At 50.7% G+C, this 19,828-nt stretch overlaps 8 protein-coding genes across 8 annotated transcripts; 5 read left to right on the top strand and 3 right to left on the bottom strand.

Moving 5' to 3' along the window:
* Nucleotides 1-207: 207 nt before the first annotated feature.
* N7477_006723 (ankyrin repeat domain-containing protein) lies at nt 208-2,681 on the top strand (the record flags this gene model as incomplete). Its single annotated transcript, XM_056968386.1, has 4 exons — nt 208-895; nt 962-986; nt 1,040-1,606; nt 1,658-2,681. 4 exons carry the CDS (start codon nt 208-210, stop codon nt 2,679-2,681), a joined length of 2,304 nt encoding a protein of 767 aa, XP_056821182.1.
* Nucleotides 2,682-4,141: 1,460 nt separating this feature from the next.
* On the top strand, nt 4,142-5,062 carry N7477_006722 (flavin-linked sulfhydryl oxidase; the record flags this gene model as incomplete). Its single annotated transcript, XM_056968385.1, has 2 exons — nt 4,142-4,503; nt 4,540-5,062. The coding sequence occupies 2 exons, from the start codon at nt 4,142-4,144 to the stop codon at nt 5,060-5,062; spliced, it is 885 nt and encodes a 294-aa protein (XP_056821181.1).
* A 417-nt stretch (nt 5,063-5,479) lies between these two features.
* On the bottom strand, nt 5,480-9,454 carry N7477_006721 (coatomer subunit alpha; the record flags this gene model as incomplete). Its single annotated transcript, XM_056968384.1, has 7 exons — nt 5,480-5,734; nt 5,790-7,470; nt 7,529-8,119; nt 8,148-8,832; nt 8,892-9,211; nt 9,273-9,322; nt 9,425-9,454. 7 exons carry the CDS (start codon nt 9,452-9,454, stop codon nt 5,480-5,482), a joined length of 3,612 nt encoding a protein of 1,203 aa, XP_056821180.1.
* Nucleotides 9,455-10,087: 633 nt separating this feature from the next.
* On the top strand, nt 10,088-10,810 carry N7477_006720 (uncharacterized protein; the record flags this gene model as incomplete). Its single annotated transcript, XM_056968383.1, has 1 exon — nt 10,088-10,810. The coding sequence occupies one exon, from the start codon at nt 10,088-10,090 to the stop codon at nt 10,808-10,810; it is 723 nt and encodes a 240-aa protein (XP_056821179.1).
* A 241-nt stretch (nt 10,811-11,051) lies between these two features.
* Nucleotides 11,052-12,518, top strand: N7477_006719 (uncharacterized protein; the record flags this gene model as incomplete). Its single annotated transcript, XM_056968382.1, has 3 exons — nt 11,052-12,103; nt 12,164-12,378; nt 12,442-12,518. 3 exons carry the CDS (start codon nt 11,052-11,054, stop codon nt 12,516-12,518), a joined length of 1,344 nt encoding a protein of 447 aa, XP_056821178.1.
* Nucleotides 12,519-12,930: 412 nt separating this feature from the next.
* N7477_006718 (esterase-like/phytase family protein) lies at nt 12,931-14,563 on the top strand (the record flags this gene model as incomplete). The annotated part of the gene is made up of 3 exons (XM_056968381.1): nt 12,931-13,196; nt 13,256-14,424; nt 14,475-14,563. 3 exons carry the CDS (start codon nt 12,931-12,933, stop codon nt 14,561-14,563), a joined length of 1,524 nt encoding a protein of 507 aa, XP_056821177.1.
* Nucleotides 14,564-15,041: 478 nt separating this feature from the next.
* Nucleotides 15,042-16,491, bottom strand: N7477_006717 (putative tubulin-specific chaperone c; the record flags this gene model as incomplete). Its single annotated transcript, XM_056968380.1, has 6 exons — nt 15,042-15,099; nt 15,147-15,304; nt 15,359-15,630; nt 15,696-16,083; nt 16,135-16,295; nt 16,374-16,491. 6 exons carry the CDS (start codon nt 16,489-16,491, stop codon nt 15,042-15,044), a joined length of 1,155 nt encoding a protein of 384 aa, XP_056821176.1.
* A 1,851-nt stretch (nt 16,492-18,342) lies between these two features.
* Nucleotides 18,343-19,324, bottom strand: N7477_006716 (alpha/beta fold hydrolase; the record flags this gene model as incomplete). The annotated part of the gene is made up of 2 exons (XM_056968379.1): nt 18,343-18,462; nt 18,584-19,324. 2 exons carry the CDS (start codon nt 19,322-19,324, stop codon nt 18,343-18,345), a joined length of 861 nt encoding a protein of 286 aa, XP_056821175.1.
* Between the last annotated feature and the right edge of the window lie 504 nt (nt 19,325-19,828).

The following is a 19,828-nucleotide window of genomic DNA, read 5'->3' as shown; positions in this document are numbered from 1 at the left end:
GAATTCACCAGCGTTAAACTATCAGCATAGTGGAGATGCTGACCTATACGACGTGGGACAACAGGGTCGCTACCCCGCCGCACCAGGCCACAAAATACTCTACCGCAGATCGACCAAGCCTCCTGAGGCCTTGAAGGACATTACATTCACTATCGCTTATTTCAGGCTCACTGGTTATCTGCACTCTGGTGAACCCATATTGCAACCATGGCCGATCCTATCTCTATAGTCGGTCTGATTATGGATGTCAGCACAATCATATCGAGTTTGATCAATTACGCCAAAGCCGTGCAGAGTGCAAAGTCAGAGATCCGCCAGCTAAGCGAAGAGCTTTTTGCTTTGAAAGGCATCTTGGAGCACTTATCCAAAGTAGCCCCCCGAGATGAGCCTAGATTGGAGCAGACAGAGTTGCCCGATTCGTTTGATCAGGATGTCTTGATGAGGGTTTTGGAAACAACGAATGAATTCCTCGAATCTTTGCTTGCAGATCTGGAAACGCCAAAGACCAAGTTCAAGCGACTGAAACAAAAGATGCAATGGCCTTTCACCCAAGAAGACACCAACGAGCACTTGGCAAAACTGGAAAGGGTGAAGTCGTGGTTGATATTGGTCCTCACGGCGGATCATGTCTCGGTGGACCGGGCAATGAACAGTGAGATAAGCAGTCTAGCCCGCAGCTTGAAAGAGGATTTGAGTATTCGGCATCAAGAGCGAAATGAGATGGCGAACAAGGCCCTTTTCGAGTGGATTGCTCCAGTCAACCCGGGAAATTCCCACTTGCGAGCATCCAAAGTGCAAAAGATTAGCACGGGAAGGTGGTTTATCGATGGCCACCTGCACGACTGGGTATCCAGTGAAGAAGACGTGGTGAAGATCCTTTTCCTCGTCGGAAAATGTATGTAGAAATTTCCAACCTGCACAGCTCCCTCCCGCCACTTACTGTTCTAACTGGATTTTCTAGCTGGACTTGGAAAGACCACCCTCTTGTCAGTACCCTAGAGCGCGCGTCGCCTTCTAACGTTATACTGACTACACATAGTGCTCAAACAGTCGAAGAGCTCACACTGGCTTCGCAAAACTCAAGTCTACGCTTTGCGTACTTTTATGTCACAATCGGCGATACTGCGTCTCAAGACCCTAGAAACATTCTGGGATCACTGGTAGCACAGCTCTCGGGCTACGAACCGCTGATACTGGATGAAATTCGACATTTGTATGAAAGTACCGCCCAGAATAAAACACACAGGCAACCCATCGAGATTTCAGCTTTGGAGAACGCGGTCGTCAAATGCGCCTCCGGATCGAAACCGGTCCTCTTGCTTGTTGATGCAATCAATGAAAGCTCCCAAGTAGACGTCGTCGAGCCTCTGCTTCTAAGGCTGGCTAATTCTTCTCCGAATCTTCGCATTCTTGTCACGACAACAGCCGTATCGACCACGGTGCTCCCAGAGTACGCGAGAACTCTTAATGTGAGCGCACAGATGATGCGACGTGACATCGATACCTTCATAAAGCACCGATTCGAACAAGATGAAACTTTGAAAAGCCTGCCACGAAAACTGAAAGCGGAAGTCGAAGAAACTTTGCTCTATAAAGCTGACGGATCGTGCGTAAAAAATGCACCCAATTAGGATCCCCTCGCCTAACCGTGTCTTAGATTCCGCTGGGTCCAGCTATCACTCGACAATCTGAGTTTACAAAGAACCGCCAGAGCAATGCGTGAAACTCTCTATAACTTGCCGGGAACACTACGCGAGAGCTACGTGACTACATTGGCTAGGATAGCTCCAGACGACCAAAGATTTGTCCGCGAAGCTCTCTTCTGGCTCAGTTTCGTTAAAACGCCCGTCACACTCAATCAGCTCAACGAAGCAGTGGTAGTTGAAGAGGGCTCGAAGGCACTAGACGAAGATATGATGCTGTTTCCTCCAAAGATTCTTCTCAATATCAGCCAAGGATTGATAACAGTAGATGCATCGGGATATGTCAGTCTTGCCCACTCGTCCGTGAAGAATTTCTTGACATCTGAATGGATTCGCACATCCAATGTGAAATGCTTCAGGTTGGATCCAACAACTGCAAGTGCCACTATCATGCGCCTGTGTCTCACATACTTATGCCTCGATAATTTTAAAACGGGGTACGCGCCGACTGCCGACGAAGGTCACGCACGCCTGAAAGAATACCCATTATTGAAATATGTCGCAAAATATTGGGCCATACACGCCGCAGATTGTTCTCTCGGCGAGCACGAGAAAAGTCTTGTCAATCGATTATTCGAGAGCAAGAGTTTACCCTGCCGCGGCAACTTCGGCGTGTGGGTGCAAGCACTTTTGCCCAGAGCTGATGTCAAAGTAATTGAAACGACCCAGCCCCTGTACTATGCTGCATCTTTTGGCATGACTTCTGTTCTCAAAGCCATGATTGAGTCTAACCCATCGCTTGATATCAATGCACCTGGCGGTCGCACGGGAGCCACGCCGCTGTTCATTGCCGCCTATCGCAAAAACTCCGAGGCTGTCAAGATTCTTCTGCTCGCAGGAGCGGATCCAACCATCCCGGATCCAGAAACCAAGACGACTGCATGGGACCTAATTTCCTCGAAGATGGCAAAGTCCGATTCTATTCGTGATCTTCTGTCTCGTTGGTCTGTTGGGCCGAAGCGTGGGCTCCGTGAGTGATGTGGGTATCAGTGAAGAATGCACATGTGCGAAATGTACCTTGAGTATTGGTAAGGTGGTATACCAGTCGCCGATCAAGCCGAGAATTATATAGTGAGGCAGGTCAAATGAATATACTTCATAACTCCATAGCGCGCATGTGTGGCTTAGCCAATACGGGCATTGATATTCACACTGGCTAGACGTATGAACTGGAACGCAGGAACATACGTCTCCATAGATGGATACACACTTGCCATAGCAGAAAGCTGGTATTGAAGGTCTAACTATAACGGAAGGTTACATCCAACACTACCCTCACTTCCAAGAAAAGGCAGTAGGCAAGAAATTGTGTAGGGCTACCGGCACTTTGTTGACCATTTGGTTCCAGTATTTCTCTCTCTTTCACATCCTAGCTCTTACTTGAGGGTCCGTATTCGCCCTATCGTTCTCGGTAATAACACATAGTTCATCCGTACCCACCCTGTAAAGCCTTCCCCGCATTAATGCACGCTTATCACCAATATATTCCAGCTCACTGACTAGCCTTACTTCCTCACCTAGTCCGACAGGCCTGATGAATGTGGAGTTCAGGTTTTTGCTCGCTCCAAATTTAGAGAACAGTCCCGGTCTAGATATAGCTCCCAGCAGAACCGAGCCTAGATCATCGATCAGAGCGCCTGCACAACCTCCATGTAGTGTGTTACCCACATTGCACAATTCGTCGGTTATCGAGAAGCGGAAGGTGACTGAGGGAATCGGACCGCAGTTGAAATTTTCGATAGTGATTCCAAGCTTTTTTGGGGTCCGAGTACCAAGACTGGAGTATTATGAGCTCAAGTCATCGGCATTTGTGATACATGGAGTCGAGGTATAGAACGAACTTTCTTCCGACCGAACTCTTCAAACATCAACAAGTACTGGTGGAGCTTTTGTTCGAAGTTCTCAGCTGCGATGAAAGGTGCCGCCATGTTGTTTCACGAAAAGGGTATCGCGAAAAGGGCATCGAGAGAGGAAGTTCTGAATTCTGGAAGAGGTGCGATATAGGAAGTCGGCACAACACCGATCTCAATATAGATGCCAAACAGACGGTTTGCTCTAGCTAGAGACCCAACCTGAGAGATGAGCCAAGCGCTGGGGAAAGCTACACACAAAGTTCCTTTATTTACAGCAGCTGTCAATGTAAGCTAAATAGAAAGTGCCAGCTCGGCTACAATTACTCAAAGCACTGGCTTTCGTATTTGTCGAGCGCAAACAAGCCACACCGGCGCAAAAACCTCGTTTTGAGTCCAGATATGGCCATGGACACGTATTAGCTGCCATCAGGGTCCGCGAGAAAGCAACGGGTCGGGAAATATTGAGACTTTTGGCTGCCTGAACAACTCTAGAACCGCCTGGCAGGCGCATTTTACATGGATTTCTGCCACTTGAACAATATACTCGAAGCAAAGACCACAGCGTCATCCTATTGACCACGAAGCATGTTGCTCACAGACAGGCTTAGCACAGATAGGCCTTGGAATGGACTGCGTGTACGTTGCAGACATGGAAGCGGAGTAGCTAAAAATGGGGCTGTTCCTGATCGTCGGCAGCGATCTCCGGATCTCCGCCGCCGCGTATTAGAAATCAAGTTGAACTTCTCTCTCTGCGCACACCTCCCTTCCACCCCAATCAACGTCCAATTCTACATTCACAATGGCCGAAGTCCCCCGGAGCAGGTGCTTCCCAACAGGAGCAATCCATTTTCGTTCACTGAGGCCGCCGGCAGCTCCTCGCGCAAAGAGTCGGACGACTCCAAGGCCCCGTTGCCCAAGGGCGTTGTCCTCGACAAGGATGGCAAGCCGTATGCTCTACCTTAATGCGCCGTCTATAAAAACAGAAAGGATACTAACAATCCTTACCAGCTGCCGCACCTGCACCTCCGTCGCAGCCTGGAAGAACCTAACCAGGCAAGCCAAATCCGACAGCTCCCCATCAACCAACACCAGCACCACACCTACAGTGCCCCGCGCCGTCCCCGCAACTCCCTCCCCAAGTACGAACCCCCCCCGAATGCCCCCCCGGACGTCGAAGAATTAGGCCGCTCAACATGGACCTTGCTGCACTCCATGGCCGCCACCTATCCCGAGACTGCGAACGCCGAGCACCAAGATAATATGCGCGGATTCCTGAAGTTCTTCTCCAAGCTGTACCCATGCTGGGTATGCGCGGACGACTTCCGGACGTGGATGGCGCATCCAAGTGGACGCAACCAGCCGAAGCTGGGTGGCCGGAAGGATTTTGGCTGGTGGCTTTGCGAGGCGCATAATGAGGTGAATCGCAAACTGGGAAAGAAGGAATTTGATTGTCGATTCTGGGAGGAGAGGTGGAGGACTGGGTGGAAGGATGGGCGCTGTGATTGAGGTGATTGATTATGGCTGAATGATATTGGTACGGCGTTCGGGGATTTTAGATCTCTCTCCCCTGTGTATACTATTTCTTGCATGAGAGGACTTGTTTGATTTTTATTCATACTGCATACTGCATACTACAACCACAACCACACTGCATTGGCTCTGAACATCAAGGTCTATGAGTTGGACTTAAGATGAACTTGTAAAACAATGGCATACAAACTAAGACCGCTAACAATTATAAAATCTCAGGGACAAAGACATCTAGACAGGGGAAAGGATGGAGCTGCAGGAAGTTAAGAGCTCCTGGAATAAAGCGCCGCCAAATACACTAACTTCTTGTACCAGAAGACGGAAGCAAGAACCCATTTTTAAACTTCATGTCAAGGAAAGGTAGAGAAAACCGTCAGACGTCATGGGGGGGAGTTAATATTGACCGGGAACGAAGAGACGCAGGCCGCTGGCCGGTGCGCCGATCTCGGTAACCTGGGATATCCGGCACACGCTGCCCTTATATTGCTCGTGGTACTTGGCGCCGGTGAAGGGGTCGACGACACAGGGGGAGCCGCTGAAGATTGGAGTGAAGGAGGCGGCACAGATGTCGAACTCGGCAAATTGGTCGAATTCAATGTCGATCTGGTCTGACGGGTTGCGCTCGCACTGAGCCTTAATCTTCTTGGCCTGGTTATGGAAGTTAGTAACTGAAACCCCTATGTGACAGAAGAGAGTATCTTACCTGCTCCAGAAGCTTGGGGGAGCCTCCGTTAGCCAGCATCCGGTTGGCGAAGCCCAGCGCAGAGTTGTAGTTCTTGTTGGCGAAAGAGAACTTCATGGCAGCCATCAAAGCCAGTTGTCGGTGGGCAACCTCCAGCTTAGGAATAGTGAAGTAGGCGGACAGCTCCAGGCTTCGCTTGAGGCTATCCGGGTCGTCGGCAGAGAGAGTCCGGCGCTCGAGCTCAATGGACATGGCGAGGATGTATTCGCGAGCTGTGGCGATAATCTTCTTAGCCTGCTCAACCTCGGCCTCGGACGAGACCGTGTTGATGAGGAGAGTGTGCAGGATGTTCTTGAAAATTCCCACGCCATCCTCCAACTTGTTGGCACGCATGGCCGCGTAACCTTCTTGAAGGTAGACAGTGGCGACAGTCTCGAGGTCCCGAGGAATGATGGGAAGGACCTTGCGGCTATCAGTCTCCTCAGTGGTTCTCCGCACATAGTTGACCAGAGGTGGCAGGCCAACGCTTGCGGGGAGGTAAGTCTTCGAGGCCTTGAAGACCTCTAGGAATCGGCCCTTCAAAGGAGCGAAGTGTACAGCACCGACCTGGCGGTTCAACAGCTGCATGGCGCTGTCAAATGAGCCAGCGGCGACGTGATCAGCCGCCAGGGGGGAGTTGCGAGCCCACAGATCGGCCTCTGAGCTGCCCGGACCAGCCTCGGGACTTTCAACGTTGACGAACTCAACGTCTTCCTCAACATTAACATCATCACCCATATCCCAGCCAGAAGCATCCTCCTCGTCATCCTGCATAGTATCCTTAGCAAGAACGGTGTTTTGTTCTTCCTCCTCAACCTCGAAAGCATCGGCAGCAGCCTCCTCATCAGCACCAACCTCACCGAGCAAGGCCTTTTCGAAGGAAGAGTGACCTGCAGTCTTGACAGGCCAGTTGGTCTTGAAGGTCGGAACAATGGGATGCGGAATGTTGAGAGGCTCGTCCAATGGAGGCAGAGCAATCTGGTCTTCGGTAAGGCCGCAAGCCTCAAGGATAGATTCAGCCTCCTCGGTGAAGCCATTAGCCTTGGCAGTGAGATAAGCCAAGGGATATTGGTCAACCTCCTTGAACATTTGGATACGGTCCTCAACGTCCCCGCGGTAGATGGCGTTCTGGAAACGAGAAGTGAAGTCTCCCCGGTGCTCAGCAATCTTGGCCATGCGAGAAAGCTTCTCCTGATCACCGGTAGAAAGGTAAAGGAAGGAAAGCTTGTCGAAGTTTCGCTGCTTCTGGTAAGTCATCTCAACAGTCTGGTGGTTACCGTGGGCCAAAGCCTCGGCTCCGAGTCTGCTCCAGAAGTTGGGACGATCCAATTCACGAGCCATCTCGATGGCAACCTCAAGATTTCCGCACTCTAGAGCTAGGTCGAAGCGAGTCTGAGGGTCCTGGACGAACTGCAAGGCAATCTCCGGGTAGCCCTTTTTCTGAAGATAGGAGATGATGCTCTGACCAACCAAGCTCGAAGTCTTGATGATCGACAGCATCTCGTCGTAGTTTCGCTTAACCAGCGCAAGCTTGAATCGGTACTCGGTGGGGTCGATCTGGAGAATCTGGGGCTGGGCGTTGCGGTCGAGGCAGTAAACGTTGCGTCCCTTGACACGGACAAGGTACACGGTCTGATCAAGAGTGCGGATGATTCCATTGTCACTGTAGAAGAGTCAGTCATTCCTGCGTACAGTCGGAACGGGGGAGGGTTGTAGCATACCCATTAAGCAACGAGTACTTGACGTGGTTCAGGGTAGAGTAGATCAGAACACCAGCATCGTCCCAGGTTGCGCTCTTGATGCGGATGGTCTCATGCAATGTGCTGACTTGTTCAAGAGTCTTGGTGACAATAGTAACATTGTGCTTGCTAAGCAGAGCACAGTACAGACCATCGTTGGACCAAACGACGTACTTCACGCCACTAACAGTGACCTCGGCCAGCTGCTTCTTTTGCTGAATGTCGAAGAGAACAACGGTGGTAGGGGTGATGAACAAGAGGCAACTAGTGCCACCGAAATAGATGTCTGTTGTCCCGGCCGGGGGCTTGATAGTCTTGGTGGTAGAGTTGCTGAGATCCTTAATGTCGACCTGTTGGGAGGCGGGGTTGAAGATGGCGAAGCGGTTACGGGCAACGAAGACAGCCGAAGTAGCCTGACCGCGCTTGACGTCGGTGGGTTCGACAGCTCCAGTGGCATCACGAGGAAGATGAATCAGCTCATATGTTCCACTATCGGTAGGCGAAGTGACCAGGATGGCACGTTCGGCCGGATTGTAGGAGATAGTGCGCGGGGGGGACCCAAGGAGAGCCAAGCTTGCGCAATGAAAGCATGGCAGGCGACTCGACGCCCTTCACGAAGTCGTAAGATTTGAAATGCTTCTCCTTGGTGATGTAGAACAGCTGGTTCTGGTACACGGCGGATGCTGGACGCTCACGCTCGAGCTTGAAGACCATCACACCAGTATCGTGACCCGCAGCAAACAAGTTCATATTAGGATGGGCGGCAATGACCCAGAATCGGTCCTGGTCGCGCTTGAAGGATTGCACCGATGTGCGTTTATTCAAGTCCCACACACGAATGGTCTTGTCCTCGCCGACGGAGAGAATGAGGTCTTGGTGAGGGTGGAACAGACAGGCCGAAGCGTTCTGGAAATGGCCACGGCAAGTATCAACCTCCCAAGCCTTGGTGTCGCTCATGCGCCAGAGCTTGACGAGTCGATCATCACCCGCCGACACGATCAATGGCAATGACGGGTGGAACGAAACCCAATTCACCCCACGGTCGTGGCCCTCCAACACGAACTTCACGATAGCATCGGTATTTCCAAACATATCAGCCTGATTGGGGTTGGCGCGCGCCATCTGGTCTTCGAAGGAAATCGAGGTTGGGGCGGAGTGCTTCTTTCGCAGGCCAGAGATGTCCCATATGCGGACGGATTGGTCGAGAGAGGCGGAGGCGATGAGGTCTTCCGTGGGGTGGAACTGAGCACACATAACATAGTGATTATGACCGGTCATGGTACAGACTACGAGAAGCCAATTGTTAGTAGCAGATACGCGAAACCGTCGCGTCGGCATCACTCACTCAATGAACGGTTCTGCCAATTCCAGATTCGAATGGTCTGGTCATCGGACGCCGACAGAATCCATGGGAGCTCGGGGTGGAAGAAAACCGTGCGCACGTAATCCAAATGGCCGTTCAATGTGAAAAGACACCTCCGGGTCTGGTAGTTCCAGACCTTAATCTTGTAGTCGTCGCCTCCAGACACAAACAGGGGTTGGGTAGGGTGGAAATCGATTCCTCGGACCGGACCATCATGTTCTTCGAATCGGTCAATCAGTGTTCCCATACGGTAGTCCCATAGCTGAATGGTCGAGGAGTGAAGGGAAACTAGAATCCATGGCCTTTGCTTGGGGTTAGTGCCGTTGTTTTGAACGTGTAGGTGTCCCCGCGGGACAGACTGACCGTTTGGGGTGGAATGCGATTCCCTTGGCTCTGGAGGATTTGGACTCAAACTGCGCGAGGGAAGAGGGTCAGACAACTCAATTGACCGAGATCATGCGAAAATGCGCGGCGGAGATGGAACAGCAAGCGTTCGCGGTGATCGAGGGGCGTACCTTGGTGAGCATGTTTGGAGAGGACTGCATCTTGAAGATTAGGCCGGAGCCGCACTGTACAGTAGCAAGCTCCGCAGAGTTAGGAATAGATCACAGAAGCAGCCACCGCATCCACCAGGGAAAGGAAAGGTAGAAGCTGCAGTCGTGGATGCCTGTGCTAGAGCGGTAAACGTAGACGTAGCAAGGTAAACTAAACGTGGACTCTATTTAGCGAATCGCGGCAGCCAATCATGCCCAAGGCGGTGAGCCAGGGGTCCGGGTCATGATGTCTGGGGCTAACTATATCGGTGTTCTTTAATTGCTAATGAATGAATGATCAAGGTAGAATCTCGGAGCGGTTGACAGGCACAAGGCTCTTGGCTCTCTATAATCTGGTGGGGTGGATGTCGACCAGTGTAGGTGAGTGGCGATCTGGGAGAAGGAAACCTCTCCCCGCTGGAAACATGTGGAAGACCAATGATTTATCCCATATGTGGTGACTCTCTCGATCTAATCCTCGACCCGTTCTGGCGATTAATGGTTTTCTTACTTGAGTTTCCCGTTTTCTGTATAGTCATAAACCCAGCACATTATTCCAATCGCAGCAACATTCAATGTGGCAATCTGCTACCCCAACGTCTACAGAAGCGTGGATATCTACAACCGCAATTTTCCCACTTCATCATGATGGAAGATCCCGAACAAGATCTTTCCATGGAGGACGTGGAAAGCACCGGCCCATCACATGAAGCACCTGACGGTTCGCAGTCTCCGCCCACTTTGAATGCCTACACTGCGACTCACCCTCCCACAGACGTTAGTGGCCATAGTTTGAATGACTCGGGACCTTCAACACCAACGCACGAGGGCATCCCAAGCGCTCCCGAAGTTGCAGACATCGAGGACACAGCAAACGAGATCTTTCAACCATACGATATTGAAGAACCCGACGATATACCAGGTTCCATCACTACACGGACCGAACTACCGTGTTTACCAGACCCATTCGAACGATGGCAGCGTGACTTGACGGAGTGGATGGACGACATGGGCCGCTCTTCCGACATCAATCCGACAGTCAAGTTACCTCCAAATCAGGGAAGAGGCCAAAAGCGCAAATCGCCCATCTTTGGCGGATCCGGGCATGTCAAAAGCCCGCCTTCTTGTACCAAAGCGAAATCCATGCTCGATGAGCAACAAATTCCTGTACCGGGACTCAGTCCGAAACGACGACGGAAAAGGCATAAGTTATCGGCTGATGCTGCCAAAACCCGCATGGCCTCTCTCGACGATTTCCGCGAGACTGGCTCCACCGACAGTTCGAGCTCCGATCTACACTCGACCGATGGATACAGTACCGACGTACCCAACGAGCCTACCCTGACCGACGAGATGGATATTGATTGAAACTTCTACTACCATCTTCCAGTCTCATCACTTGCTCATTGTTTGAGGGAGAAGGAGTACACGTGATAAACGATCAAAGTGACGTCATTTGTATCTCATGAGTCGTCAAGCACGCGCCAGGCCTCTCACAATTGGGGCGCGAGGATGGACGTGTTCTTCATTCTCCATATATTGATGCCATCAATCGATACATCAATCTTTAATCACTCAAACTTTCTAAGAAACGGCGCCAAAGTCGGCTATGCCTGCTCGAACCTCTACGCGTCAGGCCGCCCAGAAGGCGAAGGAGGCTATCACTTCTTCAATTGACCCCTCGGACCGGGTAACCCCTGGATCGAAACGCAAGGCTTCCAGTGAAAAGAATTCTAAAACCAAGAAAGAGAAGATCGAAAAAACCAATCGAGAGGCCCCGACTGAAGATGGTTCTCAACCTAAGACAGAGACGATTGATGAGGGCCAACGGGAGGCAAAGCCTGTCGACGTCACACCCAGTCAAGTCGATGAAGCCCCTGAGACGAAGGCTACACTTATTCCGGGGACTCCGACTACTGTTGATAAGCAGCCTGAGGTGAAGCACGCAGTTGTCCAAGAAGCTGCGATTCACAGCGACCAGGAAACAGGGATAAAAGAGGAATCAAAGCCTGAGACAGTTCCCGGAACTCACAATCCAGCCGCCGAGACCACAAAGCCTGAAGCCGATACAGAGTTGGGGGTCCACAAATCTGAAGAGAGAGAACATGCCGTGTCGTCAAATATCCTGGAAAAGGGAATAATCTACTTCTTCTTCCGCCCAAGAGTCAACGTCGAAGATCCTCATGGCTTCGAAGATGTTGCCCGAAGCTTCTTTGTGCTCCGGCCAACTCCTCTCGGTGGTGAACTAGACCACGACCCAAGACCACTTGACAAAAACGCTCGGTGTCGTCTCCTGATGCTTCCAAAGAAGAAATTCCCCACCAAGCCCGGCGAAAGAGAGATGGGATTTGTGGAGAAGGCTGATCAGACCATCAAAGATCTGCAAGAAAACTTCTTCGCGGCCAAGACTTATGAGACAGCCACTCGGGGTGAACGTACCGTTGGCGAATCTAGACCCTATGCCGAGGGCGTCTATGCGATCACGTCGACCAAGCGAGCCTCCCACCTCGCCTATGTGCTGACAATTCCCGCCGAGCTAGGTGACATCCAGGATAGTTTTGGCATCCACCATCAAGGTTCCTGGATTGTTTCATCAAAGAATCCGAAGTATCCTGGTCCAAGCTTTGCGCAGCTACCGAAGCAACCTGAGTATCCCGCATCGTAAGTCACTTCTGAGCATGCCTTGGAATTTATAGAATTGTCGATCTAACTTTTTAGTAGAGTGCTGGAGAAGTTCAGAGATCTCCGATGGATTCCTTTGGAACCAGAGCTCATTGAATATTCCAATGCACAGTTTTTGATGATTGGCGAGGCACAAGGTTCCCTGGGCAAAGCTACGACCGCCGAAGGAAACAAGGAAGCTCACGAGCATGAGCCAGGGCAGGAATTGAAGAGCATGGAACAGGAAAATGAACACCGTGTCGAGGCCCTCCAGGGTAAGAACCAGACGCGTCATCCCGCGCCATCACATTACCGCTGGTCACTAATTTCGTCTATAGGTGATCAGACTATCTTCCAAGATCTGGGCTTGCATGGGAAAAAGTATGCCACCTTGCAAACCACTTGGACCCACTAGTTGTAATTTTCCCAATGCCGTCAGTTTTACCTAGCGTAAAAATATCAACAACAATGTGTTTACGAGCAATGCGAGTGTCACAAAAAGTAAGACAAGATCGCAGCCGAACGCCAGAACGCTACCAAGTGCTCTTAACACCCGGGTCGGCAAGGACGGACGATTTCCCCTGCATGTAATTTCGATCTCCATGAACAACATCACCAATTGATAACCGAAGTCGCCAGTTATCTTGGCGATGCCATGTCGATCGGCGAATGATGACCGCGACTTTTCGCACGTTGACTAGTGCGATGTCTTGGCCCCTCGGTCTAGCGTGTAGCACGCTGTGCTCTCATCCGACCATCCGGCCATGCAATTTCGGAGTCGAGAGCTTGTATAAAGCAGCGCGAAGTGCCCGCTAGGAATCGCAAAAATGTACATCATGAAGTCGACTTGGGTAGTTTCGTTCCTAGCTGTGGCTGCGTCCGCCACGGATGTTGTCAACCAGACTACATGTGCCGGTACGACGTACAAGTATACTGGGCTGGCGGGCTATGGATTTATTCCATCCAATGCGAGGGATAAATACGGAGATACAATCGGCGGAATTGGTAGCTCTGTTGCGATTGATCAATCGTCCTGGCACAAGAAGAATGGAAAATACCATGGCACGGCTTGGGCCATCCCTGATCGCGGCTGGTGAGATCAACTATACTTCTTTAGAAGAGAATATACATTTTACTGACATCACCCCTTAGGAACACAAATGGTACTCTCAATTTCCAGAGTCGCATCCATAAGATTGCTGTCACGCTCAAGCTAGCTCCTCATGCGACGCCCGAGCACCCCTCTGACCCCAACATTCAGCTGGAGTATCTTGACACGATCCTCTTGACTGGACCGGACGGCGAGCCAACCACTGGCCTAGATGCTGATATTACCGGATACGGTTCCTACAAGGGCTTCCCGCCTCTTCCTGTAGCAACATACACAGGAGACGGCTTTGGCGGCGCCGGAAAAGGTGGACGTCGAATCTCAGTCGACGCAGAAGGTCTGGCACTTGCGAGAGATGGCGGCTTTTGGGTCTCCGATGAGTACGGCCCATATATTTACAAGTTCAGTGCCAAGGGCAAGATGGAGCTAGCAATTCAACCCCCGCAAGCCTATCTCCCCCGCCGCAATGAAACCCTCAGCTTCAACTCGGACACGCCGCCTCTTTACAACCCCTCGGAAGTCCCAAACCCCGAGGACACGACAACAGGCCGGGCAAACAACCAAGGTCTCGAAGGATTGACCACCTCCCCAGATGGAAAGACCCTTTACGCGCTCATGCAGTCCGCTCTCGACCAGGAGGGCGGACCGGACAAGCAAACCAAACAACCGGCCCGCATGCTCGCGTATGATATCTCCGGCAGAATCCCCAAGTATGTCCACGAATGGGTCGTAATGCTCCCCAAGTACTTTGACTACACCTCCTCTCACGCCAGCAAAGCAAACAAAGTCGCCGCGCAGTCTGAAATCCACCAACTCCCAACAGGTGACTTCCTAGTGCTGGCGCGCGACTCCGGCTTCGGACACGGTCAGGACGAGAGTCGATCCGTGTACCGAAATGCGGACGTCTTCTCCGTATTGAGCAAGAAGGCGCGTGCCACCGATCTGAAAGGAGTTGATGACTTTGATACCGCGACTGGCTCAATTGCTTCTTCAGAGGGAGTGCTCAATTCCGGTATAACTCCAGCTGAGTATTGTCCTTTCTTGGACTTCAATGTTAACTCGGAGCTGGGTAAATTCCGACTCCATAATGGCGGTGCACAGGATCAGTGGCTGCTGAATGAGAAGTGGGAATCGCTGGCTCTTGTGCCTGCTGGTGGGCGGAAGGAGTATTTCCTGTTCAGCTGGAGTGATAATGATTTCATTACTCAGGACGGTGAGTCTGTGATCTTTTGATGAAATTGGTTTTGTGCTGACGTCTTCCAGGATATATGAACTTTGGCAGGTTCCCTTACAAGGATGCCTCTGGATATAATGTTGATAATCAGGTCCTGGCTTTCAAGGTGGAATTTTGATCTCCCGCTCAGTGGTCGTTTTGACTGGACCAGCTATGTGGTCTGTGTTAGAACATATCAGATAACAAAACTGTCAAATGATTGTCTCAGTGCCAATTGCCCCATTTTACATAGCTCAAGCGAGCACGGCCCAGGGTGAGAAATAACGTATGGTCTACCTTTGGAAGATGGACCATACTCTAAGATGATTTCAATCTGTGGTTGGGTCATTTAATTTCCTATTGTACCTTCAAAACAAAACAAAGAAAAGGAAAACTAGAAATAGGGAGATTCCTCGGCGTCTTGATGTTCAATGATCTCAGTGACATCCTGCGCTAATTCCGTGACAAAGTTCACGAGGTAACCAGTCAGTCTCTGCGCAGCGTGTTACTTAAGGTAAAGACCTATATTTTTTAACTTTGATAGTATTGGATTCATAAAATGATTGAAAGAGAGTTGATTTGACAGTCAGACTAAGAGATGTTATAAATTTTGATTTTCACGGCGAGGAGAACTCATCAATCGCATGGCAGACAGGACTGAGGACCGCTGATTCTCTACTAAATCAACTTGATGGCATGCAGAATATCATCGAGCGACCAACCCGGCCCGCCGGGAACGATTCTCCGCCCAGACCTCCTCAGCAATAGCATCGGTTGGATCCAGGAGACTCCAATTGGGACTGGGCTCAGGCTTGATCCACTTGAAATCTTCGACTTGGCTCCAGCGATCTTCGTGGTCGGGGCGATCGTGGTGGAAAGCCTGAAGAGAGAATCAGCTAATTGTCGAAGTAAGGTTCGAAAGAGATACACTTACGTATGCTTTCGGTATCCTGCCAAACCGGACATTTGAGCATTCCTCGATGATGGGATTGCTCGAACAGCTGAGGTATACATCAACATCTTTGCAATTGTGCATGCGGAATTGTCGGCACGACACCACGAGGATGCTGTGTTCCACCCCAGTGATATGTGCGGGGCCAGTGACCTGGCCACAGATCAAAAGACTTTCTTCGACGCCCTTGATAGTCAAGCTGGCGAAGGGTTTACTGTTAGCCGTGGGAATGGACATGTCCACAATACAGTGTTCTAACGAAGTAATGGACGCAGGACCGAAGACACCGAGCCAGAGGCCGGCAGCATGATGTGTAAACCGACGTGATTGTTCACTGAGACGGAGGTAATGCCAGTAGCAGCGAAGGCAGAGGCGGGCTTAGCCTCGGAGTGAGGCTTCGACTCGTGCTCGCCGACTGAAATTCCCGGGAATGACGTCGGTGCGAGTTCCGGTCTCTCCTGGTGTTGCTTGTCCGGTTCGTTCAGAGGGGTGGAGGGATAGTTCGGAGTGTGATTCGCGGATGAACCGACCGAGGAGGCCCCTGGCGAACGGTAGCCGGGAATGCTACGACGGCCTTCCGCTGCCAGTGTCGCAGCATCGGTCAGGGAGATGGCAGACGCATTCTTCTTCGTCTTGAAGGCAAATTTCGCTCGAGGTTCGAAGGCAGCGCGGGTCTCATTCAACTTGTCCTGCAAGGCTTTGATGGCCTGTGATAATGAGCATTGGAGTTGTGATACCAAAGTGTTCTATATTTATACCTCTGCATAGACTCGTTGGTCGTAAGTTGGGATGTAGCTCGCTGCATCCTTGACTTCGTTGGAGAGTCGCACGATGCCGGCCAGGCAGTGGTCAGTTGCATCAGCACGTTCACCACCGACAAGGGATGTATCCTCCAGACTGTCCATTTGCTGTTGCAGGGCTATATTTCTCGGGTTAGCCATCACGTTCTCCCCTTCCCTACGATCGTGTATGGTTTAAAGACCGGAGAAAGACGTACCGGTGATTTCATGCTGGAAGTAACGGAAGAACCTTTCCTTCAAAGGAATCTCCGACTTCAAGATGGTCTGGTTCTCCGCCGACATGCGGCGCATATGCTGGATATCCGGCTCAGCCATGGTAGAACGCGGGATCGAGGAGAGGGGAAAAGAAAGTGAAGTCGGACTCGGAAGCTGGGGAAGTATATCACGCGGTATCTGGAATGTAGCAATGACGTCGACTCCAACTCAGCGAATCGTGCCACCTCCTTAATTGAATTTCGGGTACAATGAAAGCAATAAGCAGCAAGCAAGGAGTCGGATATTCTTTCTGCTCCAGAGGGGAAAGTTCCGAAAACTTCAGAAAGGATCGTCAGATGTATTAACAAGGACTAGGTCCGAAAGCTGTCAATCGGCAATCTCCACTTGGTCTGGAAAGATCTGGGGATGACAGCTACACTTTCCACGGCACCACTCAGTTCACAACAATTGGCGACAACACAGCACTCGGATGGATCTTCTGCAGCTTCACGATCTAATTTCTTCGATAGTGGAGAAACAGCCCTTCTCTTTCACTGGTGAGGGCGCACTCACGCTACGCAGTGACGTCGATCATCCCGCATCTCGGCACTCGGAACTTCGATGATCCGATAAGCACTTAGGCGCCAAGGCATCAAGTTGTACCTACATGTCGATCTTGTAATGCCGTCATATCCATGGACTTTGGCGGTAACATTGGCCCAAATCAGGCGTAATCCATGTAATCTCACAGTGCGTTGTGGGATTGGCAAAAAGTACATCAGGTTTGGTTGAACCTTCGGCATAACCGGCCGATAAATACCATACTCCTTGACGGACCGCACGTCTAATTGCGCCGCTGCGCATAGTGTTCCTCAATAGCCCTCTCACCCTTGAGGATATGCTCTGGAGACGCTCAACCGCTTTGGTGATCACTTTCAAGTCTTCCTCCTCACTGACGTATGGTCCATCCCCGTCTAACATACTGCAATAAGTTCGTATAGTCCGGCCGATTCTTTCAACCTTTGTCAAGCCAATTGTAGCAGCGGGGTCATTTTTAAATGTGGCTACAGCATAGATTGCTCTATATTCGAGTACCGTCCTCGAAAACATATCAGCAGAACTAAGTCAGCAAATGGCAAACATTGATAGTATGGCTCTACGAGAGCGGTTCAAGTGAGAAGATTTCCACTAGGAGGAACTCGGGGACAGCAGCTGTTTTGCGGCTGAAACAGGTAGATAGATTTCCATACAAATAGTTTCTTAGATTTTCGAGATTGATTTCCAATCTCGAGAGCATAGAGTTGCACACACTCCTGCTGATCTCATATCCGTCTTCTTCATCGTCCAAATCAAGCAGTGTGTCCAACGACACAATGTCGAGCACCTCATGGAGCTAGCGCAAAACGGCGTTAGATTCGCACTAACATAACGATAATGGACGCTACTCACCTTTGCCCTGGCTGAGGTTTTGGATAGATGTGTTTTGGAATCTATCAGCGTTTATGGAATAAGATTATTGCCGAGGACGAGCCCTTCGGTCATGCAGGGAGAGAATTCGTAGCATTAAATCTTCAAAAGTAAGAAGAAGGGGTGGGATTCGAACATATCTATCACGCATACATCTAACGAACTTTACTTGAATCGGCATAAATGACAGGCGCCACATTGCAGGCGTTCCTTGAAATAAATGAAATCGATCTGAATAGGCGATCAAGTCTTCACTCCTTAGACGCAACATGAGAAAAGAGGGTTAAGAGAAGTTTCAAAGCAGGTGACCGGAGACATGCTGAGAAGCAGTTGAATGGTAGAAGGAGAGTCATAGGCCCATAATCCTATACTTCCGATGGAGCTGAAGGCAATTGAGCAAAGATTGAAAGTACTTACAGAATATATGAAAACCATATCATATTGGAAGTGATTGACGGATCTCACCGAATTGATCGACATTATCCTGGGGTACTGCCTCCAAATCTAGATAGTTCTCCAGAACTCTTCAATGAGTCGAGCCACCTCTGCCACCTCCTGTCGAACAACTCCATGGCCCACTTGAGGGACAACATGAACATTGTGCATCCCGATATCCTTCAAGTCCTGCACGCTGCATAAGTCATCCAGTTCCCCTAGAACACATAGACTCCGAATATTCGTCTTTGCTGCCTCAGCGAAATCGGCATGCTTGTCCAGAACCCCCCCCATCTCTGACAATACCCACTACACTGGCAGTATGCCCTTTGTGCTCCTTCGTTTGCCACTCGCGAACTGCCTCGGCAACAACCTCACCCCGTTGGACCCTCTCCTTCCAATCCGAGGGAACAACCAATTTGCCTCCTTCAAGCCACTCCACAATCCATTCTCGGGCCCTATCTTCTATGTCCTCACCTCCACGCAAATAACTCCTCTGCACTTCGTCGAATTGCGCAGAGTGGATTAGACCAGCAGGCGCAACAAGCGCCATAGAGGCTACACGTTCGGGATAGGCAGCCGCAAAAGAGGCCGTTGTTGACGCGCCAAACGAATAACCCACAAAGTGAGCATTGTCCCATCCGAGAAGCTCCAGCAATGAATTTACCAATGAATGAAATAGTGTCGCGTCGTGAGGTAGAAGCGGTGTTTCTGTGAGACCGTGACCCCACAGATCAACAAGTACACATTGAGCATACGGGAATTGCGAAGACAAGACGCTTGCCAACGGCTGCAGGCCAATCGCAGGTGTCTGTACACCGTGCAAGAAAAGTACGCGAGTGACTGGGTTTTTGCAGTCTGTAGGCGCGGGTGATGAAGGGGACAGCTCATAATATGCGACTCTGCCGTGGGGGGTCTGTGTATATGATGCAGCGGGCAAAAGGCTCCCGAAAGTTGCGACGAAGGCAGCTTCGGATGGAGCTTGAATAGACCGTGGCTCACCGGAGATAGTCGCGCCCGGGCGCGGTAGCACGATTGAGGTGTTTGACATGTTGGCAAATATAAGAGGGGCGATCGTGGGGGATCGTGAGGCGGAAGGGCGTGCAATGGGATAAGAGATTCGGTGAAGTGGGTCAACACCTGTCAGTAAGCATTCACCATTTGGTTTCCATTCTTAGGGCATTTGACGACAAGACCCCATCACTTGTCATTCACAACCGTGTATCTCCAGAGTGAAGATCTCTTACGAATCATCCCTGGCACAGAAACGAATCGTGCGCCATTTTTCAAGTTGCAACTGCATGGTCTCCCTTTGGGGTACCAGCCAGCTGCTCCTTCAGAGCCGGTCCAGGGTGCTGGGGAAGTTTGTGAACATTGAAGGCATTCCTGCGCTTCCTGTGCTCGATCCCCATATCCTATAGCCTCGAGATTAACAGGAGCAGTCTGTCCAATGGTGGAGTAATATGGATCTGGTAATGTTACCTATTGACACCTATTGACATCCGAAAAAAGAAGCTCCAGTGCATCCAATCACCATTCAATACCCGACAACTCC

Source organism: Penicillium maclennaniae (assembly GCF_028827695.1).
Source record: "Penicillium maclennaniae strain IBT 15551 chromosome Unknown utg000006l:1.0-2513246.0:1.0-2515036.0, whole genome shotgun sequence".
In the NCBI taxonomy this organism is placed as follows: Eukaryota; Fungi; Ascomycota; class Eurotiomycetes; order Eurotiales; family Aspergillaceae; genus Penicillium; species Penicillium maclennaniae.
The sequence above is the reverse complement of the archived record's forward strand: the minus strand, read 5'-3'. Positions and strand labels throughout refer to the sequence as shown.